General features: G+C 42.3%; 1 protein-coding gene and 1 long non-coding RNA gene across 3 annotated transcripts in view; one reads left to right on the top strand and one right to left on the bottom strand.

The window, feature by feature from the left end:
- LOC140464688 (uncharacterized) overlaps nucleotides 1-24,826 on the bottom strand; it is a 32,032-nt gene extending 7,206 nt beyond the window's left edge. The window contains exons 1-3 of one of the 2 annotated variants that reach the window (XR_011954961.1): nucleotides 24,742-24,826; nucleotides 11,104-11,214; nucleotides 8,566-8,740 (exon numbers count right to left, since the gene is read on the bottom strand). This is a non-coding gene — a long non-coding RNA (uncharacterized lncRNA). Of the gene's footprint in view, nucleotides 1-8,565; nucleotides 8,741-11,103; nucleotides 11,215-24,741 lie in introns of those variants that run through there. The other variant, XR_011954960.1, reaches the window with a different exon arrangement.
- brd8a (bromodomain containing 8a) overlaps nucleotides 1-25,083 on the top strand; it is a 96,182-nt gene extending 71,099 nt beyond the window's left edge. The window contains exons 24-30 of the mRNA XM_072560092.1: nucleotides 1,980-2,026; nucleotides 2,133-2,281; nucleotides 7,786-7,875; nucleotides 11,119-11,187; nucleotides 13,924-14,101; nucleotides 23,407-23,486; nucleotides 24,734-25,083. Of these exons, the coding sequence (XP_072416193.1) occupies nucleotides 1,980-2,026; nucleotides 2,133-2,281; nucleotides 7,786-7,875; nucleotides 11,119-11,187; nucleotides 13,924-14,101; nucleotides 23,407-23,460 (587 nt within the window). The 3' untranslated portion in view covers nucleotides 23,461-23,486; nucleotides 24,734-25,083. The remainder of the gene's footprint in view (nucleotides 1-1,979; nucleotides 2,027-2,132; nucleotides 2,282-7,785; nucleotides 7,876-11,118; nucleotides 11,188-13,923; nucleotides 14,102-23,406; nucleotides 23,487-24,733) is intronic.
- Nucleotides 25,084-27,457: the final 2,374 nt, after the last annotated feature.

Below are 27,457 nucleotides of genomic sequence, written 5' to 3'. Positions count from 1 at the left end.
TCACATTTTTAATAGAGTGTGGCCTCACTCTTAGTTCTGGGGTCACAGCAATTTTCATGCCTCAAAATAGGATCACAGTCAAAGGTGTGGGAAGCACCATTCTGAGTGAAATGTACCTGAGAAATCTCGATCCGTTTTTTTTAATGAATCTGTCTCATATAGCACAAAAGAAAGACCTGAATTTAACATGCAATGTTGCAAGTGTCCCAGTTTATGCAGCAATAAAACATCTGGATAAGGCAAAGAAATATCAGTTGTGGGCATTGCTGACTGGACCAGCAATTATTACCCATAGACGAAAGTGAGTACTGCAGGTGCTGGCGATTAGAGCCAAGAGTGTGGTGCTGGAAAAGCACAGCAGGTCAGGCAGCAACAGGAGAATCGACGTTTCAGCCAAAAGCCCTATTACCCATGCCTAGTGGCCCTTGAGAAAGCAGTCTTCATGAACTGCTGCAGTCTGTGTGCTGCAAGTAGACACACAATGCCAAGTTAGTTCAGTCACAGCACAGTAAATGGCTCTTTATTCTACATTAAAAGTACACAGGTATTCTAACACTACAATGAACACAAAATCTGTCCTCTGCTGTTTTTCTGGTGAATGAAGATTGGGGAATTTTGCAGCAAATATGGGATCCCCAGAGTTAGAAGGACTCCAAGTTACATAAACTTTTACATTCATGTTGTTGCCTGGTTTAAAAACTTCAATTTCTTTCCGTCACATTGCTGACTGAGAATCTCTCCTGCCTATCATTTTTTTTTCTTATTTGTAAGATGTGGTGTTGCTAGTAAGGCTATTGTTTATTGCTCATCCCTAATTGCCCTTAAGGAGAGGGTGAGCTACTTTCTTGAACTGCTGCAGTCCTTGAGGTGCAGGGAGAAACAGTTCTGTTAACCAGTGAGATACAGGATCTTTACCCAGTTACAGTGAAAGAGCAACAAAGTGGTTCACTTAAGATGATGTGCGGCTTAGAGAGGAAAGGGTGGTGTTCCCAAGCATTTGCTACCTTTGGCATTCTAAATGGTAGACATCACTTGTTTAGAAGGTGCACAAAGTAGTTTTGGTGAGTTATTGCATTGCATCTCATAGATGGTACACATTGCCACTGTGCACCAGTGGTGAAGGAAGCGAATGTTGAAGATAATGAATAGGTTGCCAGTCAAGCAAGTGCTTTGTCCTGGATAATTAGATTACTTTACTTACAGTGTGGAAACAGGCCCTTCAGCCCAACAAGTCCACACCGAAGCGCAACCCACCCAGACCCATTCCCCTACATTTCACCCCTTCACCTAACACTACGGGCAATTTAGCATGGCCAATTCACCTAACCTGCACATTTTTGGACTGTGGGAGGAAACCGGAGCACCCGGAGGAAACACGCAGACATGGAAAGAATGTGCAAACTCCACACAGTCAGTCGCCTGAGGCGGGAATTGAACCCGGGTCTCTGGCGCTGAGAGGCAACAGTGCTAACCACTGTGCCGCCCAATATTGAGCTTCTTGAGTGTTATTGAAGCTACACTCATGCGGGCAGGTGGGGAATATTCCATTACACTCCTGACTTGTGCCTTGTTGATAATGGATAGGCTTTGGAGAATCAAGAAGTAAGGTACTTGGTGCAGAATGTTCAGCCTCTGACCTGCTCTTGCAGCTGCAGTATTTATATGGCTAATTCAGTACAGTTATTGGTCAGTGGTAACCCCTAGGATGCTGGCATTTATGACATGTGTTTAAGCCTAAGTATAAAACCATCTGCAGAGGGACTTCATTTTATCCTTTTCCTAGCATATTGATGTTAAACCTATTATTTTCTCCCTAATGTACTCAACATTGACTGATCATTGATTCTGAGCTTAACACACTATTCCATCAGGGGAGCAGTACAATGTTGTGATTTTTAAAAATGTGCTTGGACCAGAATATTTACTGCTTGAGAATGTTGATTAGGTTAGTTAAATTCATTATTATCTTCATATTTCAGATGTGCCTAGAGTAGAACACAACACAATGAGAGAAAGTCTACCTGAGGTATGATTGCAACATAAATTTTAGAATAAAGAACATTGTGAAGTTCATCATAGATACAAAAACTGCTTGAATAATATTTGCTGTGACTTTTTGACTCACGTTTCAGGAGGATACTAGTGAAGAAGAGTTTTGTGATGTCGATCTTTCAGAATTTGGTATAGAGCTGTCTGTCTCTGAGAGTGACGTTAGCTTCAGTTCCCAGCAGTTTTTAATTTTGGATGAGTCAGCAGCTAGCAGTCACACTTCCTCCCAGCTGTAAGTGGCCTAAAATGTAAATGTATGCTACAGTAGACTTTTATGTATATCGTCTTAATCGAGCAATCACTTGGGACATAATGGTAACTTCACTGGACTAGTAATCCAGAATCCTGGCTAATATTGTCTGTTAATTGCCCACTCATTAAGGATGGGCAATAAATGCTGGCCTAACTAGCAATGCCCACACCCCATGGACAAATAAAAATAAATTAAACATGTAACCCAATTCGAAAGCGATTATAACCTTAAATTAATAACTTTAAATGATAATTATTTTATTCTCTGGAGGGATGTGGGAGTCACTTGCTGGGCCAGCATTTGTTGCCCTTGAGAAGGTGGGGCTGAACTGTTGCCTTGAACCACTGCAGTCCATGTTCTGTAGGTAGATCAACAATCCCGTAAGAGAGGGGATTCCAGAATTTTGACCCAACGACAGTGAAGGAAAAATGATACATTTCCAAATCATGATGGCAGGTGACTTGAAGGGGAGCTTGCAGGTGATGCTGTTCCCATATCTCTGCTGCCCTTGTCTTTTAGATGGAAGATGCTGTTTAAGGGTCTTTGGTGAATTTCTGCACTAAAACAAAACTATAATAATCTTCCATGTCTTAAGAACAAGTACAGTTATTAATTTTGTCACCTGTGATTAAGAAGGTTGTATTCAGGTATAAGTTAGATTCTAATTACCCCTCAGTTACATGAATACATGTCACAGTTAATGTGCCGTCATTCTTGCTTTACTTCAGAATATTAAAGAACATGTATTTCAAGTGGTATGTTTCACTAGATACAATAATATTAATATGAGACAGAAACAAAAAAAATCTGTGGATATTGGAAATTTGAAACAAGACAAATTGCTGAGCTCGATGAAGAGTGCACACCTGAAACATCACTTGTCCATTGTCTCCATAAGTTCTGCTTGTCACTTTTGTTTCAATATCAAAAGAATTGTGTACGAACTATTGTGATAAACTTGTGTAATATGCACTTTACATTTAGAGATTTACATTTAAAGATGGAGCAGATAGGTCTTGGTTAGTCCTGTGAAGGTTTCTGTTCTTGCTCATCTGGATGCAAGCACATTCCAGATGGTCATATAATTCTGTAAATTTTGTAGGATGTGTACATCAGTAGTGGAGCTTTTGGCAGACATTAAGCAGAAAGGAATGTAAGAAATAAACAAATTACCAATATAACTTATTTGTAGTGTCCAGTATTTGCAAGTACAGCCATAAAATGAATATAAAGTGGATCATGATCCCAGCTGATGCTAATAGTGGAAAAGGCAGAATTAAACCTGATTTAATAGAACAGATGTTTAATTTTTTTTGAAGTTGATTACCATAGTGGTTTGACACAAACATATTCACATGAGGCTATGGATGTTCTTCTATAATAACGTGAGTTTATTACACTGAATAATAAAGCTATATACACATAGTCAAAATATATTTCTTTACTATCAAAACAAAATTTCAACTTTTTTAATCCAATATTATCCAATACAGAGACTCAATCTTAGGGAAATTTCTCCCCGTTCTCTGCTCCTTAAATCCATACTTAAATGTGAAAATTCATTTTGAGTTCCCAGGTATTCACCTCTCTCAATTCCGATTTTCCAAACTTTTTCAGTTCTAACAATTTGAAAACTTCCATCCAACTCCCTTGGCTTGGAAGCTCCACAAACTGGAAATCACTTCTGTGGAGGTGACTGGTTCCCTTGATTGGAACTCCTTGGAGAAAATATTTTCTAATCTGAGCTGAATGGTGGGCGGCGCGGTGGCACAGTGGTTAGCACTGCTGCCTCACAGCGCCAGAGACCCGGGTTCAATTCCCGCCTCAGGCGACTGACTGTGTGGAGTTTGCACATTCTCCCCGTGTCTGCGTGGGTTTCCTCCGGGTGCTCCGGTTTCCTCCCACAGTCCAAAGATGTGCAGGCCAGGTGAATTGGCCATGCTAAATTGTCCGTAGTGTTAGGTTAGGGGTAGATGTAGGGGTATGGGTGGGTTGCGCTTCGGCGGGTCGGTGTGGACTTGTTGGGCCGAAGGGCCTGTTTCCACACTGTAAGTAATCTAATCTAATCTTAACTTCTTCTATGCTCAGAACTTGAATCTTCTGTTCTGAATTAAAAATGAAAGGAATTGCCTTTATGTGTTTACACTGCCTGTCATAAACTTCACAGTTTAAATCTTTTATCCATTAACACTGTAGGGGTTTTCCCAGGTCGTTGAAGTCACATTTCTTTTTCAAAATGTATTTACAGCATTGTCCAGATTACTTTCTGACCTTTCCTTAAAACAAAAACCTTCACAGGACTAACCAAGACCTGTCTGCTCCATCTTTAAATGTAAATCTCTAAATGTAAAGTGCATATTACACAAGTTTATCACAATAGTTCGTACACAATTCTTTTGATATTGAAACAAAAGTGACAAGCAGAACTTATGGAGACAATGGACAAGTGATGTTTCAGGTGTGCACTCTTCATCGAGCTCAGCAATTTGTCTTGTTTCAAATTTCCAGTATCCACAGATTTTTTTTTGTTTCTGTCTAATATTAATATTATTGTATCTAGTGAAACATACCACTTGAAATACATGTTCTTTAATATTCTGAAGTAAAGCAAGAATGACGGCACATTAACTGTGACATGTATTCATGCCTGTGACTCGCTGTTTTGCTGACTTGATGAATTAGCTAAGATGCTATAAAAAATGCAGAGTGCAGGTCGATGGTTCCCAAAGTAGAGAATCAAATTTCACGGGCAAACTCATTAACAGGCTGTTCTCAAGTACTTCTTAATTCCTGGCTCCGACCTGTTTGCCTCTTATCTGCAGTTTGTGCATACACTGGCAAGATGAATAAAAGTGAAAGGATAGAAATAATTCTGAGTACTGTTTGCTACAAATGTAAGGGACAGTACAAAATTGGTTATACATAGAACATAGAACGTGCAGCACAGAACAGGCCCTTCAGCCCACGATGTTGTGCCGACCACTGATCCTCATGTATGCACCCCCAAATTTCTGGGACCATGTGCATGTCCAGTAGTCTCTTAAATGTCCCCAATGACCTTGCTTCCACAACTGCTGCTGGCAACGCATTCCATGCTCTCTCAACTCTCTGTGTAAAGAACCCACCTCTGACATCCCCTCGATACTTTCCTCCAGCAAGCTTAAAACTATGATCCCTCGTGTTAGCCATTTCTGCCCTGGGAAATAGTCTCTGGCTGTCGACTCTATCTATGCCTCTCATTATCTTGTATACCTCAATTAGGTCCCCTCTCCTCCTCCTTTTCTCCAATGAAAAAAGTCTGAGCTCAGTCAACCTCTCTTCATAAGATAAGCCCTCCAGTCCAGGCAGCATCCTGGTAAACCTCCTCTGAACCCTCTCCAAAGCATCCGCATCTTTCCTATAATAGGGCGACCAGAACTGGATGCAGTATTCCAAGTGCGGTCTAACCAAAGTTTTATAGAGCTGCAACAAGATCTCACGACTCTTAAACTCAATCCCCGTTAATGAAAGCCAAAACACCATATGCTTTCTTAACAACCTGTCTACTTGGGTGGCCATTTTAAGGGATCTATGTACCTGCACACCAAGATCCCTCTGTTCCTCCTCACTGCCAAGAATCCTATCCTTAATCCTGTACTCTGCTTTCAAATTTGACCTTCCAAACTGCATCACCTCACATTTATCCAGGTTGAACTCCATCTGCCACCTCTCAGCCCATCTCTGCATCCTGTCAATGGCCCCTGCAGCCTACAACAGCCCTCTGTACTGTTAACGACACCTCCAACCTTTGTGTCGTCTGCAAACTTGCTGACCCATTCTTCAATTCCCTCATCCAAGTCATTAATAAAAATTACAAACAATAGAGGCCCAAGGACAGAGCCCTGTGGAACACCACTCACCACTGACTTCCAGGCAGAATATTTTCCTTCTACTACCACTCGCTGTCTTCTGTTGGCCATCCAATTCTGTATCCAGACAGCTAAGTTCCCCTGTATCCCATTCCTCCTGACCTTCTGAATGAGCCTACCATGAGGAACCTTATCAAATGTCTTGCTGAAGTCCATATACACCACATCCACAGCTCGACCCTCATCAACTTTTCTAGTCACGTCCTCAAAGAACTCAATAAGGTTTGTGAGGCATGACCTGCCCTTCACAAAGCCGTGTTGACTGCATTTAATCAAGCCATGCTCTTCCAGATGGTCATAAATCCTATCCCTCAGAATCCTTTCTAACACCTTGCAGACGACAGATATGAGGCTGACTGGTCTGTAATTGCTAGAATTTCCCTATTTCCTTTCTTGAAGAGAGGAATTACATTTGCCTCTCTCCGGTCTTCAGGTACGACTCCATTGGAGAGCGAGGATGCAAAGGTCTTCGCAAGTGGCGAAGCAATCGCATTTCTCGTTTCCCAAAGCAGCCGAGGACAAATCTGGTCCGGGCCTGACGACTTGTCATCTTAATGTTTGACAAAATTTTCAGCACATCAGCTTCCTCTATCTCTATCCATTCCAGCATGCACACCTGCTCTTCAAAGGTTTCATTCTCTACAAAGTTTGTTTCTTTCGTAAAGACAGAAGCAAAAAACTCATTTAGGGTTTCTCCTACCTCCTCAGACTCCACACACAAGTTCCCTATGCTATCCCTGATCGGCCCTACTCTTTCTTTGACCATTCTCTTATTCCTCACAGAAGTGTAAAATGCCTTTATGTTCTCCCTAATCCGTTCTGCCAAGCCTTTCTCGTGCCCCCTCCTGGCTCTCCTCAGACCATTTTTGAGCTCCTTCCTCGCCTACCTGTAATCCTCTAGAGCTGAGCTTGACCCTAGCTTCCTCCACTTTATGTAAGCTACCTTCTTCCTTTTGACGAGAAGCTCCACCGCTCTCGTCCTCCAAGGTTCCTTTATCTTACCCCTTCTTGCCTGTCTCAGAGGGACATATTTATTCATCACTCGCAACAACTGTTCCTTAAACAGTCTCCACATATCTATAGTGCCTTTACCATGGAACAATTGTTCCCATACCATGGAACAATTGCTCCCAGTCCATGCTTCCTAACTCATGTCTAATCGCATCATAGTTTCCTTTTCCCCAATTAAATATCCTCCCATTCTGCCTAATCCTCTCCTTCTCCATAGTTATGTAGAATGTGAGGCAGTTGTGGTCAATGATTTTCAAGGTTGCACCTTTCCAGTCTCAGATTGGCTCAGTGATTTAAAAGATAGAGGATTGGAAATAAATCAAATCGAAAATGTACTCCTGAGAGGGAGCACATAGAAGGTGCATGAGGAACTGCACATTACTTTTGTGCATTCGCCAGTCAATTTCCACAGCTTTGCAGTGATACATGGTACATGAAGAATTTAAAGGTGAACGTCTGTTGAAAAAGTTAAGCAACTTAGATAAGACATAATCTCAGGTATTTTAATTCACGTTGTATTGAATGTTCTTTTTAGTATAGTTACCAGTCTAGTCTGTTTATCAGATCCACAAGTACAGACCAGGATCAGATTTCAGCTCAAAGGAATTGGAAAAGGACAGTGCTGCTCATGTGGAAGGAGATAGCCAGCCACAGGTCAGAGAGAAAACAAAACTGAAAAATAAATCCGTATGTTACAATTAATCTCATACGACTGTGATGCTTGGGATGTACATTTTATACATCACCATAATAGCAGACACTGTAGTAAATATCCAGAGCTCATGGCCTGGCTGAATTCCAGCTGATTTTCACTTTGCCAGCATTTGTCAACAGCTGTCCATTTTTCCACTTGCCTTCAGGTGGGTTCCTGTTTTTACTATTCACTTTGTTTTTGCCTGGCATTTCTTTCATTCTGTCTTCCCAGCATTGACGTTTGGAGCCTTGATAAAATCTGAAGCACTGTTTGTCCCCATATGTTGTCACTTACTGTTAACTGACCATATTATTTGAGCTGCTAGCCAGACTTTCTATCCTGCCCATTTGGCTAAGTCATGGGATAAGGCTCAAGCTGCACTGGAAGATCGTGCTGATAAATTAAAGGAATTGCCACACTGAAGGCAATGAATTCAGTTAATTCATATAACAGCAAAGCATTGGATGCTGAAATCTAAAATGATAAGTGTTCTGGAGAAACTCTGGTATGGCAGCATCTGTGGAGTTAGCGTTTTGTGTTCAATATGTCATTGGACATGAATCATTAACACTGTTTTTCTCACCACAGATGCAGCCAGATATGCTGGGTTTCTCCAGCACTTTGTTCTTATTGCAGTGCATTCATTACTAATGTTTCACCAGTTATCATTCTCAGCTCAATTTTGCCAGCTTGGAAAATCACTGTGATGGAGGTGCGTAAGTTGTCTCTGCCCGCTTTGGCAGTTCATCCACTCGCATGCAAAGGTGCACAAGCAAAAGAATCTAAATTGCATTCATTTGTTGAAAATTGGTGGTATGATGAAAGCTGAAAGAGATAAAGTGAAAAACATAAAGTTACAGAATTATGAAGGTGGAATTGTTTGATGCTCATTAGGATTTTAAAAGGAATAGAACAAGCTTTTCAGAGTTTGAAATAATGAGAATGATTCTGTTCGCCGAGCTGGGAATTTGTGTTGCAGACGTTTCGTCCCCTGTCTAGGTGACATCCTCAGTGCTTGGGAGCCTCCTGTGAGGCACTTCTGTGATCTTTCCTCCGGCATTTGTTGTGGTTTGAATCTGCCACTTCCGGTTGTCAGTTCCAGCTGTCCGCTGCAGTGGTCGGTATATTGGGTCCAGGTCGATGTGCTTATTGATTGAATCTGTGGATGAGTGCCATGCCTCTAGGAAGTCCCTGGTTGTCTCTGGCTTGTCCTATAATGGTAGTGTTGTCCCAGTCGAATTCATGTTGCTTGTCATCTGCGTGTGTGGCTACTAAGGATAGCTGGTCGTGTCGTTTCGTGGCTAGTTGGTGTTCATGGATGTGGATCGTTAGCTGTCTTCCTGTTTGTCCTATGTAGTGTAGTCCTATGCATGGCACTCATCCACAGATTCAATTAATAAGCACATCGACCTGGACCCAATATACCGACCACTGCAGCGGACAGCTGGAACTGACAACCGGAAGCAGCAGATTCAAACCACTATAAATGCCGGAGGAAACATCACAGAAGCGCTTCACAGGAGGCTCCCAAGCACTGAGGATGTCACCTAGACAGGGGACGAAATGTCTGCAAAACAAATTCCCAGTTCGGCGAACAGGACCACAACAACGAGCACCCGAGCTACAAATCTTCTCACAAACTTTGAATAATGAGAATGAGTTAGAAAAGATGGTTATGCTCTGACTGTTCACCTTAACATCAGTTATATGGGTCAACAGATGAACTGTAAACTGGCACATTGAAGATGTGAGCAAGAAAAAAGTGTTTACAACCTTTTAAAGATATGAAAGATGTCAGCTCATGGGGTCTGAGGAGAAGAGTGCTGTGGTGGTTTAGCTGCTCAGAGTAGGAGTTTGTAGTTGTTTAGCCATTGAGTTGGAAAAGATGTTCCCTACTCTGTGTCAGGTTAGCAACTTTTCTGTTCACAAGTGGAAATATCAATGAAGGTCTTTTTCAGCAGTGTGGAGATGGCTGACTACTTCACAGACTAGGGGGAAGGATGGTACCTGCGCTGTAAACATTTGTAATGATGATCAGTGATTGTCAGGAATTCCTTGACTATGCTTATCTGAAAATGAGTGCATTATTGGTGTTAAGAATGAGTATTTCAACTCAAAAATCAACATTGCAGCACACAACATTCATGCCAGGGAGGTCACACTAGACTGTTGGTTTGACATTAAAATTATTAGTTGTTGTGCAGAGGAGTTTACTGTTGGTGTAGATCAGTCAAATGTTAGGGGAGCCCCAAACCACTTAATATCAAATTGTGCAGTATTAGAGATGTATATGAGGGAAATCCTATTATAAGAGCATCAAACAAGCAAAACAGGCTATTGTATGGTCATTTCCATAAGGATGTTGGTAGATTTGTTTTATTTTTTATAATTGTGGATCTCATGATAAAGTAAACTTTATGAAGAAAGTAAATATTGCATCTATGTAACAAAGATTGCATTCATTTGTTTGTGAGCAATTGTGTAAAATGACCTGCCCCTTTAAGGTCAAGTTTTATAAATGTTATTAAGATGATGTGCACTGCCCATGTGCACAACTGCAGGAAATCTAAAAAATATCTTATTAAAAATCTGAGATCTTCCAACACCTGTCCACCTTTTTCTCAATTTCCAATATTTCTATTTGTGAAGGGAAACTACTCTCTGTAAATACGTAGTTATACCTTTCTTTCTGTGGAATGTTATGATATCATCACTGACAACTGTATCATTACAGAATGCAAGTTTACATGTACAGCTTCCACTAAGTTACAGATATAGAACCTTATAATGGAAACATAAATAAAAGCAGAATATATGACTTTAAAATGACAACCAAATTACGTCTGGCCTGCCCTCTATTCAAATTTTGAATTTGGAAAATTATCTTTATAGTGAGAGAGAAAGAGAGAGCAAGAGAGTAGAAGATGCAGAGAAAAAGAAACGAGTGAGTAACAGAGAGAAAATCAGAAACTGACACATACTGGAAGGAAAAGAATGAGTAACATTGTACACCCTTTGTATTATCTGTTCTGGGTGTAACAGTCCTAACTTCATAAAGCTATGTATTTTCTGATTTATATGAGCACCCTACATGTAGGATCTTAATCAAACTTTGTTGCTTCTGCATTCTAGATCAAAAGATGTAAAACAGGTATTTTTTGTAGCAATGTGTTCAATGTGCTAATCACCTCTGGTATTTGCAGATTTGCTAGCCTGTTTTTGAACCCAGTAACTGAGGAACGTGTTCCTGGATATCATAGCCGAGTCCATAGGTAAGGAGCGTCAGGAACATAGAGCGTCTGAAACACACATTAAGAAAATTAAAAATATAGAATGGGAAGGCTTGACTTGGTCCAGTAACCAGGTTCATTTGACAGACCCAGTACGATTTCCTAATGGAATCTACATCCATTTATTTCACCACCTCAGGAAAATTTTAACTTCACTTGCTGAGGAAAATCAACCTTTTCTATTTAAATAAAAACTGAGAGAATCGTGAATGCTGTAAATCACAGACAAAAATTTCTGGAAAAGCTCAGGAGGTCTGTCAGCATCTGTGGAGAGAAATGGAGTTAACATTTCAGGTCAAGTGACCCTTCCAGAGTTCTGAGGAAGGGTCACGAACCGAAATGATAACTCTAATTTCTCTGTACAGGTGCTGCCAGACTTCCTGAGCTTTTCCAGCAATTTCTATTTTAGTAGTTCCAGGCTAAGTCAGGCTAGGAATATGGCAAGTAAGAAGCAGGAGTACATTGTGCATCTGTTACACATTAGATTAGATTACTTACAGTGTGGAAACAGGCCCTTTGGCCCAACAAGTCCATACCAACCCACTGAAGCGTAACCTACCCATAACCCTACATTTACCCCTTACCTAACACTATGGGCAATTTAGCATGGCTAATTCACCTAACCTGCACATCTTTGGACTGTGGGAGGAAACCAGAGCACCCGGAGGAAACCCATGCAGACACGGGGAGAACATGCAAACTCCACACAGTCAGTCGCCTGAGGCGGGAATTGAGCCCGGATCTCTGGCGCTGTGAGGCAGCAGTGCTAACCACTGTGCCACCGTGCCGCCCCCGTTACAGCCTGCTCTGGCATTTCATTAGATTGTGGTTAACTACCTCAATGCCATTTTCGTATCCCCATATTGTTGACATTTTTAATATTTATAAACCTATAAATCTTTGTCTTGGACATCCTCAATAACTTTATTTCTACACCCCACTGAGTAGAGAATTCCAGAGGTCCATCACCCTCAGGCAAAATTCCTCCTCATCTCAGTCCAAAACGGCATACCACTTATTCTGAGACTATGTCCCTGATTTTAGACCCTGGTAGGTAGGGAAAACTCCTTCCTGCATAGATCCTGTTGAGCCTACTGGGAACTTTGTGATCTTCAGCGAGATTCCCTTTCATACTTGTTGACTGTAGAGAATACAGGCCGAGTTTGCTCAACGTCTGCTTGTAGAATAATCCTGCTACCCCCAGGAGTCAGGCTGGTGAACTTTAATGATGCTTCCTCTATAGTAAGTGGGGAAGTTGACAAAAATGTACGCACTACCCCAGCTGCAGTCTCACCCAAGCTATACAATTGCAGCAAGATATCTTTGCTCCTGCACACTTACCCTTTGGCAATTAAAGCTAACTTATCATTTCTAATTGTTTGCTGGAGTTGTATGTGAGCTTTGTGACTCATGAGCAAGGACAACCATGCCGCTTTGGACATTCATGGTACCCAATCTCTGTCTCCATTTAATAAATAATTTGCATTTCTATTTCTCCTAGTGTGTACTGGCTAACTACTTGCTTTCCATGAATTATATCTGCAGAGCTCAGCAGCAGTACATAAAATTTATTCTAGATGTTTTTTATTTGCATTTATCAATAACTGTCCAAACAAGATATTCCTAATATTACTGCATCAGCACAGCTATGCATAATCTATTCTTTAATGACCCATATTCCATATCTTTGCAGCTCAGTTAGAAGCACACTTGCCTCTGAAACATAAGGTTGTAGGTTCAATGCGCCCACTAGCACAAAAATCAAAATGGATGCTCTGATGCAGTACAGAGAAAGTGTTGGAGGTGCTGACTTTCACTTACACTATCTTGGGTAAATGTATGAAATCCCATGCACAGTAACAACCATTAGTAAGAGAGACAAGCAAAAGGTAGTTTGACACACATTCTAGAACTGGAGGCCCCTCCCAAATCAGGTAATGTCAGCAGAGCCTTCTTTAACTCATCTAAACACAACAATATTGACTCTCACAGTTTCTTCCTTTGAAGCATAACTTTGAGAATTGAAAAGGGTTTCACAATCTCTGCAAAACAGCACAATAATAATTTAATATTTTCTGGAAACAAATGGTTTTACTTTATGTACACCTTCCACTTAGCAGTGTAAGTATCCCAAAATAAATCCAAGACACACCATTAGCACCACAGAGGAAATCGCGCAGTTGTTCTGGAAAAGATGGTAATTGTTGTGGGGGAACCAAACCAATACTAAAAGTATGGCCAATGCTTCTCTTTGTTTGAGAAGTTCCTTATTGCTTGATGTACTTTTTGTCTTTCTTCTCTCCTCCAGTAATGTAGTGCATGAATTTTAAACTGGCAGATGTCTTGCAGAGCAACTTCAGCATCTCACACATGCAAATTTCACTTCAAGGAACGCTCTTGCTCAGCAGAGGAGCTTCAATTGTACATTTGTAGTAAGGGATATCAATTGAATAAACAAGTGCACAATACATCAAAGAAGTTAACTTAAAATGTTGAACAGTTTCAAAGATGTCATGATGGTTTGTTTGTTCATTTACCTCCTTGTTCGGAGCGATTTCATAAAGCGTTTTCATGTACCAGCACTTAAAAATTAACATCCTGCAGCTTGAGAATAAGAGGGTCTCTGTGCATTGTCAGTAACTGTGCTGTTTAATACATCACCTGTGTTCATGTGTTATCTGCCATGCAGCCACTTATCATTGCATCTGTTTATTACAGACCAATGGATTTGTCCAATATAAAGAGAAACATCAGAAAAGGGCTGATTCGCACAACTGTTGAATTTCAGCGGGATATTATGCTAATGTTCCAGAATGCGGTGATGTACAACAGCTCTGATCATGACGTTTATCATAAAACTGTGGAAATGCAGCGAGATGTCTTGAAACAAATCCAGGTAAATTATGTGGCCCTTCTCCATAAACTTTTCTTTATCAAATTTCACTTACTTTGGAATAAAATTCGGGTACAGCATTTATGTGTAATATGACTAGCCAATTGGAAGAACAAATTTGCCCTTTCGATATTCACACAACGAACAGACTCGCCAGGCATGGTTGACCGATAGTACATTACTATGTTTATTTTGTGAGGTGAAAGATTGGGATTGCCAGTAGCTCATTCTATTTAACACCCTATAGTGGAGTTTTTTTGTATATGTATCATGAGGCATTTTTCTCCCAAGGAGTACTTTCCACTTCGGCTACATGGTATGAGTATGAGACACGTCCAAATTAGATAGTTATCAATACGTTATATACAATACTATTCTCCTTCCCAACAATGTTTGTCTGAATCCCAACCTCAGAATATCCTGTCTGGATCAGTGTAACATTTATCTTTTCCATTCTTGTTTTTATTGTGATCATCAGTTTAAGGCAACAAAGTGATCATGAGATGGGGGAGCAGACTTAGGTCACTCCGCCTCGGTCAGCTCCGCACTCACTTTTCTATTATCTCGAGCTTGTCTGAATGCTCTATAAACCAGGAATGTTGAGCTTTCTAATTTGCCCATCTTTTAGCCAATTCTCAATCATAGTTATAATATCATACGCCTACATGTCTGTTTGTTTCCACAATCCATCTATCTTATTCCTCAGGCTCCTTGTTAAATCCTCGTCTTTCTTATTTAGCCTGTTTCCTCTTCATTCCAGATTCACTCACTTGTGTTTTAACGTCTAATTCCACCTCAGCTTCTCTCCCTCTGAGCTACTTGTCAAGATCCCACTCCTTGTCACTTCAGTTTAAATCTGCCCCCACAGCATTAGCAAACCTCCCTGTGATAATATCCATCCTGTTGTTTAAATATAACCATTCAACTTGTACGTGTCCTGGCTCCTAGTTCCATTATTTCATGAATCTAAAACTCTCTGTCCTGCTCTAGCCTTCTCTTGAAGAACTTGCCACTATAAATCCAGAGATTACTACCTTTTTGAAGTCCTGCTTTTCAATGTTCTACCTAGTTCCCCAAAGTTTGCTGTAGGATCTCATTTCTATTTCTTGTGTCATTGATCCCAACATGGATGACCAGCTCTGCCTGCTCATCCTTCACCCTCTGACTGCCACAGTTGTTCCATGACATCCTTGACCTTGGCCCCTGGAGGTAACATACCATCCAGTGGAGGTCCAAGAATTTGAGATCCATTTGCAGAGATCAATAAAACTTAGCTGACTGGTACAAAAAAAAATCAAAATGCAAGTGGAATTTGCTACCTTTCTATGTAGAACGGAAATTTTGCTACAATTATACACAGACAATATGTGGAGCAATGTGTATATTTTTGGGCAGTGTATCTTAGAAGGGATGTTTGAACTTAAGTGCACTTGGAATCAACAGAATATTTTCCAGGCTTCAAGGGTTAAATTAGAAAAGAGACTTCATAACCGCATCAGAAAGCTCGCTTAGTCAACGATTTTAAATCCGAGATTGATAACTTTTTTAAACAAAAAAAATTAAAGGATATGATGCCAAAACATGTAACTGAACTTGGGTTATAAATCAGTCATGATCTCTCAGAAGAGTAGAATAAGCTAAAGGAGTTGAGTGACTCATTGCTGTTCTTAGGTTTTTACCAGCATAGGGGATTCCAAAACCAGAGGGCATAGGTTTAAGGTGAGAGGTGGAAGATTTAAAAGGGACCTAAGGGGCAACCCTTTCACACAGAGGGTGTTGCATGTGAGAAATGAGCTACCAGAGAAAGTGTAAGAGGCTGATACAATTACAACATTTAAAAGGAATATGGATGGGTATATGAGTAGGAAGGGTTTAGAACATAGAACAGTACAGCACAGTCGATCCTTAATGTTGTGCCGGCCTTTTACCCTATTCTACCTCTGCATCTTGTGAAACAAATCTTTAACTTAAAATTTAAAAGTGTTTTAAGATGCCAAATGCTGGCAAATAGGACTAGATTAATTTAGGATATCTGGTGGCATGGATAGGTTGGACTGAAGGATCTGTTTCGGTGCTGTACAACTCTGACTCAATGTATTATGACTGGATGTCGTGCTGTGATTGTTGTGTTACCCTCAGAATATTAGATGACAGTTGATTAGCTGAGTAAAAACAGTGACTGCAGATGCTGGAAACCAGATTCTGGATTAGTGGTGCTGGAAGAGCACAGCAGTTCAGGCAGCATCCAAGGAGCTTCGAAATCGACGTTTCGGGCAAAAGCTCTTCATCAGGAATAAAGGCAGTGAGCCTGAAGCGTGGAGAGATAAGCTAGAGGAGGGTGGGGGTGGGGAGAAAGTAGCATAGAGTACAATGGTTGAGTGGGGGAGGGGATGAAGGTGATAGGTCAAGGAGGAGAGGGTGGAGTGGATAGGTGGAAAAGAAGATAGGCAGGTAGGACAAGTCATGGGGACAGTTACTGAGCTGGAAGTTTGGAACTAGGGTGAGGTGGGGGAAGGGGAAATGAGGAAACTGTTGAAGTCCACATTGATGCCTTGGGGTTGAAGTGTTCCGAGGCAGAAGATGAGGTGTTCTTCCTCCAGGCGTCTGGTGGTGAGGGAGCGGCGGTGAAGGAGGCCCAGGGGGGACCTACATGTCCTCGGCAGAGTGGGAGGGGGAGTTGAAATGTTGGGCCACGGGGCGGTGTGGTTGATTGGTGCGGGTGTCCCGGAGATGTTCCCTAAAGCGCTCTGCTAGGAGGCGCCCAGTCTCCACAATGTAGAGGAGACTGCATCGGGAGCAACGGATACAATAAATGATATTGGTGGATGTGCAAGTAAAACTTTGATGGATGTAGAAGGCTCCTTTAGGGCCTTGGATAGAGGTGAGGGAGGAAGTGTGGGCGCAGGTTTTACATTTCCTGCAGTGGCAGGGGAAAGTGCCAGGATTGGAGGGTGGGTTGTTTGGGGGCGTGGACCTGACCAGGTAGTCGCGGAGGGAACGGTCTTTGCGGAAGGCGGAAAGGGGTGGGGAGGGAAATATATCCCTGGTAGTGGGGTCTGTTTGGAGGTGGCGGAAATGTCGGCGAATAATTTGGTTTATGCGAAGGTTGGTAGGGTGGAAGGTGAGCACCAGGGGCGTTCTGTCCTTGTTACGGTTGGAGGGGTGGGGTCTGAGGGCGGAGGTGCGGGATGTAGACGAGATGCGTTGGAGGGCATCTTTAACCACGTGGGAAGGGAAATTGCGGTCTCTAAAGAAGGAGGCCATCTGGTGTGTTCTGTGGTGGAACTGGTCCTCCTGGTTGCAGATACGGCGGAGGAATTGGGAATACGGGATGGCATTTTTGCAAGAGGTAGGGTGGGAAGAGGTGTAATCCAGGTAGCTGTGGGAGTCGGTGGGTTTGTAAAATATGTCAGTGTCAAGTCGGTCGTCATTAATGGAGATGGAGAGGTCCAGGAAGGGGAGGGAGGTGTCAGAGATGGTCCAGGTAAATTTAAGGTCAGGGTGGAATGTGTTGGTGAAGTTGATGAATTGCTCAACCTCCTCGCAGGAGCACGAGGTGGCGCCAATGCAGTCATCAATGTAGCGGAGGAAGAGGTGGGGAGTGGTGCCGGTGTAATTACGGAAGATCAACTGCTCTACGTAGCCAACAAAGAGACAGGCATAGCTGGGGCCCATACGTGTGCCCATGGCTACCCCTTTGGTCTGGAGGAAGTGGGAGGATTCAAAGGAGAAATTGTTAAGGGTGAGGACCAGTTCGGCCAAACGAATGAGAGTGTCGGTGGAAGGGTACTGTTGGGGTCGTCTGAGAGAAAAAAACGGAGGGCTTGGAGGCCCTGGTCATGGCGATGGAGGTGTAGAGGGATTGGATATCCATGGTGAAGATGAGGCGTTGGGGGCCAGGGAAACGGAAGTCTTGGAGGAGGTGGAGGGCGTGGGTGGTGTCTCGAACATATGTGGGGAGTTCCTGGACTAGGGGGGATAGGACAGTGTCGAGGTAGGTAGAGATGAGTTCAGTGGGGCAGGAGCATGCCTAGTCCAGGAACTCCCCACATACGTTTGAGACACCACCCACGCCCTCCACCTCCTCCAAGACTTCCGTTTCCCTAGCCCCCAACACCTCATCTTCACCATGGATATCCAATCCCTCTACACCTCCAGGGCCAGGGCCTCCAAGCCCTCCGATTTCCCCTCTCCAGACGTCCCCAACAGTACCCTTCCACCGACACTCTCATTCGTTTGGCCGAACTGGTCCTCACCCTTAATAATTTCTCCTTTGAATCCTCCCACTTCCTCCAGACCAAAGGGGTAGCCATGGGCACATGTATGGGCCCCAGCTATGCCTGTCTCTTTGTTGGCTACGTAGAGCCGTTGATCTTCCGTAATTACACCGGCACCACTCCCCACCTCTTCCTCCGCTACATTGATGACTGCATTGGCGCCACCTCGTGCTCCTGCGAGGAGGTTGAGCAATTCATCAACTTCACCAACACATTCCACCCTGACCTTAAATTTACCTGGACCATCTCTGACACCTCCCTCCCCTTCCTGGACCTCTCCATCTCCAATAATGACGACCGACTTGACACTGACATTTTTTACAAACCCACCGACTCCCACAGCTACCTGGATTACACCTCTTCTCACCCTACCTCTTGCAAAAATGCCATCCCGTACTCCCAATTCCTCCGCCTCCGCCGTATCTGCTCCCAGGAGGACCAGTTCCACCACAGAACACACCAGATGGCCTCCATCTTTAGAGACCGCAATTTCCCTTCCCACGTGGTTAAAGATGCCCTCCAACGCATCTCGTCTACATCCCGCACCTCCGCCCTCAGACCCCACCCCTCCAACCGTAACAAGGATAGAACGCCTCTGGTGCTCACCTTCTACCCTACCAACCTTCGCATAAACCAAATTATCCGCCGACATTTCCGCCACCTCCAAACAGACCCCACTACCAGGGATATATTTCCCTCCCCACCCCTTTCCGCCTTCCGCAAAGACCGTTCCTCCGCGACTACCTGGTCAGGTCCACGCCCCCAAACAACCCATCCTCCAATCCTGGCACTTTCCCCTGCCACCGCAGGAAATGTAAAACCTGTGCCCACACCTCCTCCTTCACCTCTATCCAAGGCCCTAAAGGAGCCTTCCACAACCATTAAAGTTTTACTTGCACATCCACTAATATCATTTATTGTATCCGTTGCTTCCGATGCGGTCTCCTCTACATTGGGGAGACTGGACGCCTCCTAGCAGAGCGCTTTAGGGAACATCTCCGGGACACCCGCACCAATCAACCACACCGCCCCGTGGCCCAACATTTCAACTCCCCCTCCCACTCTGCCGAGGACATGGAGGTCCTGGGCCTCCTTCACCGCCGCTCCCTCACCACCAGACGCCTGGAGGAAGAACGCCTCATCTTCCGCCTCGGAACACTTCAACCCCAGGGCATCAATGTGGACTTCAACAGTTTCCTCATTTCCCCTTCCCCCACCTCACCCTAGTTCTAAACTTCCAGCTCAGTAACTGTCCCCATGACTTGTCCGGACTTGTCCTACCTGCCTATCTCCTTTTCCGCCTATCCACTCCACCCTCTCCTCCCTGACCTATCACCTTCATCCCCTCCCCCACTCACCATTGTACTCTATGCTACTTTCTCCCCACCCCCACCCTCCTCTAGCTTATCTCTCCACGCTTCAGGCTCACTGCCTTTATTCCTGATGAAGGGCTTTTGCCCGAAACGTCGATTTCGAAGCTACTTGGATGCTGCCTGAACTGCTGTGCTCTTCCAGCACCACTAATCCAGAAGTTGATTAGCTGAACTGATACCATTATGTCAAATGTGACTGAAGTATTTAATATTCACCACAAGATGGCACTGATGTAGTGTATTTGCTAAAGGACATCTTGCTCGAAAGGGTCCATTATTCTCACCTCTGGCTGACCTTTACTTGAAACTGCATTTATCTCTGTGTGATTTCACAGGAGTTCAACTCAAATTGTTTCATTCCCTAAAATCCCATTCCGGTGGTTATGAAAAATCTCCAATATTTTTCCTTACTAATGCAGAGTTGGGATATTTGGAATCTTTTATCCTGCTTACTTGTGGAATGTGAAACAATGCAGAAGAAATCTTATATTATTTTGCCTGATCACATTTTTTAAAAATAGGTAATACATTAGATTTTTTTTTAAATACAAGGGAATCGAGTAAGACAAAAAAGTAGAAATAAGTCCCTAACCTGATCAGTCATCATGTTTTTGAATAGCAAAGCAGGCTTGAAGGACTAAATGGCCTACTCTTGTTCCTAAGTCCTATGTCTGATTTTTAAAAATGTTTCCTTGCTTGTTATATATTTTCCTCAAAACATTCTCCCCTTGTCTGTTCCTTGATATTAATAGCTAACTGGTCATAACTAGTTAACTGGGCGGCACGGTGGCACAGTGGTTAGCACTGCTGCCTCACAGCGCCTGAGACCCGGGTTCAATTCCTGCCTCAGGCGACTGACTGTGTGGAGTTTGCACGTTCTCCCCGTGTCTGCGTGGGTTTCCTCCGGGTGCTCCGGTTTCCTCCCACAGTCCAAAGATGTGCAGGCCAGGTGAATTGGCCATGCTAAATTACCCGTAGTGTTAGGTAAGGGGTAAATGTAGATGTAGGGGTATGGGTGGGTTACGCTTCGGCGGGGCGGTGTGGACTTGTTGGGCCGAAGGGCCTGTTTCCACACTGTAAGTAATCTAATCTAATCTAATCTAGTTTTGAAATTTCCCTGATGAACCAATTTATTCTCAATGAACAGAAATCATGACTGTTGCATTTTGGAAATAACTTTCTTTCATAGAATCCCGACAGTGTGGAAACAGGCCACACCAACCCTCCGAACAGTATCCCACCCAGACCCATTCCCCTACCCTATTACTCTACATTTACCACTGACCCCACATTCCTGAACTCTATGGGCCAATATATAGCATGGCCAATTCACCCAATCTGCACATCTTTGGATAGTGGGAGGAAACTGGAGCACCTGGAGGAAACCCACACAGAGACAGGGAGAATGTGGAAACTCCACACAGACAGTCGCCAGAGGCTGGAATCCAACTTGGGTTCCTGGCATTATGAGACAGTGCTAACCACTGAGCCACCATATCACCCTGAATCCATCCTGTTCATACAACAGGTGTGTTTGGGGACAGGCAGCTCAGCTGTCCGAGACAGATCTGTGAGGAAACAGGAATGATTTATCTCAGTCTCTTTCACAGTTGCCTTTACTCTTGGCTAGTTAAAGTTGGAATAGAACAAAGGGACCAAAAAGGAGGGAAGAGAAATTAAATTAATAGAAATATTAAATTAGAAGTTGAGCAAAAAATGAAAATAAAATGAGTACCATGCTCTTAATTCCTTCCTGTTAGTTTTGTGCCTGATTAAAGGAAATGGAATTTAAAAATAGGGAGGTCTCGCCAAACTATACAAGGTACTGGTCATACCACAGCTAGAATGCTGTGAACAATTCTGGTTCCCTTATCTAAGGAAAAACATACTGGACTTGGAAACAGTCCAGAGGAGGTTCTGTTTTATGAGGAGAGGTTGAGTAGAGTCATAGAGATGTACAGCGTAGAAACAGACCCTTCGTTCCAACCCATCCATGCAGACCAGATATCCCAACCCAATCTAGTCCCACCTGCCAGCACCCGGCCCATATCCCTTCAAACCCTTCCTTATTCATATACCCATCCAAATGCCTCTTAAATATTGCAATTGTAACAGCCTCCACCACATCCTCTGGCAGCTCATTCCATACACACACCACTTTCTGCATGAAAACATTGCCCCTTAAGTCTCTTTTATATCTTTCCCCTCTCACCCTAAATCTATGCCCTCTAGTTCTGGACTCCCCCCACACCAGGGAAAAGACTTTGTCTATTTACCCTATCCATGCCCCTCATAATTTTGTAAACCTCTATAAGATCACCCCTCAGCCTCCGACGCTCCAGGGAAAACAGCCCCAGCTTGATATTAGATTTTAGATTAGATTAGATTACTTTACAGTGTGGAAACACGCCTTTCAGCCCAACAAGTCCACACCGACGCGCCGAAGCACAACCCACCCATACCCCTACATTTACCCCTTACCTAACACTATGGACAATTTAGCATGGCCAATTCACCCAACCTGCACATCTTTGGACTGTGGGAGGAAACCGGAGCACCCAGAGGAAACCCACGCAGACACGGGGAGAATGTGCAAACTCCACACAGTCAGTCGCCTGAGGCGGGAATTGAACCCGGGTCTCTGGCGCTGTGAGGCAACAGTGCTAACCACTGTGCCACCGTGTGCCGCTTGTTCAGCCTCTTCCTGTAGCTCAAATCCTTCAACCCTGGCAACATCCTTGTAAATCTTTTCTGAACCCTTCAAGTTTCACAACATCTTTCCAATAGGAAGGAGACCAGAATTGCACGCAATATTCCAACAGTGACCTAACCAATGACCTGTACAGCTGCAACATGACCTCCCAACTCCTGTACTCAATATTCTGACGAATAAAGGAAAGCATACCAAACGCCTTCTTCACTAACCTATCTACCTGCGACTCTACTTTCAAGTAGCAATGAACCTGCACTCCAAGGTCTCTTTGTTCAGCAACATTCCCTAGGACCTTACCATTAAGTGTATAAGTCCTGCTAAGATTTGCTTTCCCAAACTGCAGCACCTCGCATTAACTGAAATAAACTACATTTGCCACTTCTCAGCCCATTGGCCCGTCTGATCAAGATCCTGTTGTAATCTGAGGTAACCTAGGTTGGGCCTGTACTCATTTGAGTTTAAAAGAATTATAGGTAGCCTGATTGAAACATACAAGATTTTCGGGGAATTTGACGGGGTGAATACAAAACAGTTGTTTCCCTTGTGGAAGCGTCTCAGACCAGAGGAGACAATCTCAGAATCAAGGGTTGCCCATTTAAGATGGAGATGAGGAATTTCTTCTCTTAGGTTACTGAATCTATGGAATTCTTTACTGCATAGGGCAACAGAATCTGGGTCATTAAATATATTCAAAGCAGAAATAGATTTTTAACCAATAAGGGAATTGAGGGCTATGGCAAAAAGGGCAAGAAAATTGAGTTAATTACCAGATCAACCATGATCTGTTTAAATGACAGAGCAGACTCAATGAGCTAAATGGCTGACTTCTGCTTCTGTATTTTGTGGTCATATTGAAATGTGCTAAGACACCATCCTGTAAGCATAAAGAGGCTCTCTTGATTTTATTATTATGTGATTGTAAGTCATCACTTTTACCTGTTCTAGGATATTTTAGAAGCAGTTGAGTTGGGTGACTTTAACAAGAGCCTCATTGGGTAAAAACTTGCATCCAACAGGAAAATAAGGTACTGTTTTTTGGCTGCCGTCACATGTAAAACTATTTTCTTTTTGCTGTTAGTTTATTAATTTCTTTAGCTCTTAGAATCTCTGGAGGAATGTGCGCTGATTATTTTAGTAGCAAAACCATTTTTTTGTAGGGAATTGCAAACTAATTTTGTTTGAGGTTTCTAAAAAAAAAGCAAATTCGTAATTTTTTGAAATAAAATTGTGAAATTGAGACGGAACATTAGACTGATTAATGAACCAACTATCTTTATTATTGTCGACAGTGATTGGAGAACTTAAACAATGTATAGGATAGAGTACATTTGTCTTTATGTCATTGGATTAATAATCTTGAGACTTCAATCCCATTTAAAATTTGAATTGAGTTTAATGAAAATGAAGCTGGTGTCATTCAAATGGCCTGACTGTTTCATTATGTCCTTAAGGGGAAGATCTTGTGGCCTGTATGTGACTTCAGTTGGCTAGTAACTATTCCTTGAAATGACCTAGCAAGTCACTCTGACACCAAATTGCTGATAGTGGCTCAAAGAAGTGCCAGATGTAACTAGAAATGGACAGTAAGTACTGGTGAATAATGTCCACATGCTGAGAGTGAATGAATGTTGTTTTTGAGTTAGTAAAACAACTATGCCCTTTATTATGGATACACATATTGATTGTTTGAAACTACTGTAAGGTGCAAACTTAAATTCTACTTTTAAGAAAGGGAATTATTGGTTTCATTGTCAAGCCTACTAATGAATAATTAGGAATGAAATTCAAAACTCCATTGTTTTATCTCCTATGAATAGTGTTATCATCCCAACTGACGGTAGCACAGGAAATTTCTGTTGACAGATTGAAACCTGGCTTTATAGATCATATGTTTATTTTTTGCCATTGGTGGTTAGTCATTGAAACACATTCAGCTGAGATTGCAAATGTTCTTCAAGAACAGACATAAAACAAAATAAATAAAGCACATCTTTAACTCTCACTTTCCGGTTTATTTTTGTTCTGCCGTAAAGATCTTTTTTAAAATCATTCCTTTTTCTAGTCAGCTGATATGAATCTTGAACAATTCTGGTGGCCTAAACTTTCCTCAGTTCTAACAACTTAATTGACATAATTCCCTTGCTAGGCAAAATTACTACTTTCTGAACTGAGCTCCAGTTCTTCTGAACTAAAGCTTTGAATCTTCTGAGCTGAAGCCAAAATTAAATTCTTTGTCTTTAAATAAACTAACGTGACTTATTTTCCTTTACAGTATCTTACCTTTGGAGAAGAGGATGAAAAATGAAAAGTTCTGTCTTTGGTTTCTCAATGCAGCATTAATGCAATGTTTCTAAGTTCAGTTCAGGTTGTAACTGCAATAATATGTTGTATGGGAGAAGGGACCATAATTACTGCGTACAAGTTGCTACAAGTTACAGAGAGTTACAGGCATGCAGACTGCAGTTCACCTCAGGGACACATTCCTCACCACAAGGAGGAAAAGTTGTGCTTTGACATTTTTCAGTAAATGTTATTGTAGTTCAATTTCCTAAAGTTTATTGATTGGCTGCCTCTCAGTTGGGTGTACTTTATAGAGTTTTTCAATAAAATCTAGTAACATAATTGCACTTTGCACAAATGCAAGTTATTTTCTATCTTTTATTGTTTCTTCCTCACTCCCTCCTCATCATCATCTCAAAATAGTTGGTCTGTTCGTGGTTGAAAAAACTTTTCAATATGTTTCCTTGTAGTAAGGGCAATTCTGACCTCATTCTTAAAAAATTAATTCATGGGACATAACAGTTGCTGGTCAGACCAGTATTTATTGCCCAACCCTAATCACGCAGAGGGCAGTTAGAACCAACCAGATTGCTTGGGTCTGCAGTCGTATGTAGGCCAGTTCAGGTAAGGTTGGCAGTTTCTTTCCCTAAGGGGCATGAGTGAACCAGATGGATTTTTCCAACAATAGACAACAATTTCATAGCCATCATTAGACTCTTAATCCCAGATTTCTATTGGATTCAAATTCCATCATGGTGAGGTTTGAATTATAGTCTCCAGGATTACCTGGGTCTCTGGATGAATAAGGTAAAAACAATGACTGCAGATGCTGAAAATCAAATACTGGATTAGTGGTGCTGGAAGAGCACAGCAGTTCAGGCAGCATCCAACGAGCAGCGATTTCGCTGCTCGTTGGATGCTGCCTGAACTGCTGTGCTCTTCCAGCACCACTAATCCAGTCTCTGGATGAATAGTCTAGTGATAATTCACTTGGCTATTGTCTCCTCCAAATTAATGGCAGTGTCAATGGACTAGTGTTATGATACGGAGGTGTTAACCCTCTGTTAATTAACACCCAGAAAAGCTCATCTCACCTTGTAATCTGTTAAAATATGAGTGACTAAGAACTCCCAAGTTCCACTATTTACAGAATCAATTTTTTTTAGCTCTAAAAGGGAACATTAAACAATTATTCACAACTCTAAGCCCTCCCTTTCTCTAAACAGCTTACTATCTGCCTTCAACTCTATAACAACATGCTGATCCAATAAGACACTTATTAAAATTACATCACCTTAATTTCAAAACTTCACAACTGCTGTCATCTTTTGTCTTCCCTCTTCTGGCTGAGGATCTCCCTGGGTCATTGTCTTTCTTTTTACTGTGAGTATGTTTCATATGAAAAGGTATCTTTGATAGAGAGTGTTTCCTAATTTCTTAGAGAGCAAGATGTTAGTTCTCCCTGCGTTTCTGTCTCAATGGCAGTTGCTCTGTCTCCAATTTTCAAAATGCCCACATGTTTATACTCCCAGCATCAGATTGTCTCATTGGTTCAATGTTGGCAAAACAATAAATTCAAATGTTATTGAGTTTTAGTATCCTGGGGCATAATTTTAACTGGTTAAATTTGAATTATTGTCAAAGCTGTAACCAAAACTTGGGTGTCCATTTCACAGCTGAATGTTACATATTTTCAATTTTCCAGTATGCTCTGAGACTGCTGTCTAGTCATATACACAGGTGCTTGTAATCTCTCGGTTCAGAACAGCATTCTCTCTCTCAAAGGTACAGTACACAGCTTCAAATTCATAACATTAGTAATCCAGACACCCAGCCACTGCTCTGGGGATGTGGGTTCAACTTCCAATAAAGCAGTTTGTGAAATTGAAACTCAATTAATAAATGTGAAAAATGAAGCAAATCTCATGGGGACTGGGTCAACTATCATGATTGTTTAAAAATGCATCTTACTCAGTGAAGACCTTCAGGGAAGGAAATCTACCATCCTTACTTTGTGTGGCCTAAATGTGATTACAGGCTCTTAGGTGCCTTCTGAGCAAGCCACTCAGTTCAAGGGCAATTAAGGATGACTATCAAATGTTGCCCTTCTCAGCAACACCCACTTACCATGATTCTTTTTTAAAAGTCAAAGTCTTTCTGATTTAATATTAGAATCCAGCTGTTACATTTTTGTTCATAAGACCTAGGATTCAAAGTAGAATTGGGCCATTTGGAGTACTGAGTCTGCTCTGCAACTCGATCATGGCTGATATGTTTCTCAACTCCATTCTCCTGCCTCCCCCCCATAACGTTTGTCCCCTTACCAATGTATTTTATGTATCTCTATCTTAAACATACTCAAATTACCTGGCCTCCGCAGCCCTCTATGGAAATGATTTCCACAGACTAGCCATCCTCTGGCTGAAGAAATTCTTTCTCGTCTCAGTTCTAAAGGGTCATCCTTCACTGAGACTGTGCCCTCAGGTTCTACTCTCTCCTACTACTTGAAACATCTTCTCCAAGTCCACTCTATCCAGGCCTCTAGTATTCTGTAAGTTTCAATCAGATTTTCCCTCATCTTAAACTCGATTGATTACTGACCTAGAGTCCTCATCCGACAAATCCTTCATCCCCAGCATCATTCACATAAATCTCCTATGGGCCTCTTCCCAAGGTCAGCACATCCTTTATTAGATACGGAGCCCAAAACACTCAG

The sequence above is a fragment of the Chiloscyllium punctatum genome, chromosome 40, assembly GCF_047496795.1.
Source record: "Chiloscyllium punctatum isolate Juve2018m chromosome 40, sChiPun1.3, whole genome shotgun sequence".
In the NCBI taxonomy this organism is placed as follows: domain Eukaryota; kingdom Metazoa; phylum Chordata; class Chondrichthyes; order Orectolobiformes; family Hemiscylliidae; genus Chiloscyllium; species Chiloscyllium punctatum.
Note: the sequence above shows the minus strand (reverse complement) of the source record. Positions and strands in the feature narration are given on the sequence as shown.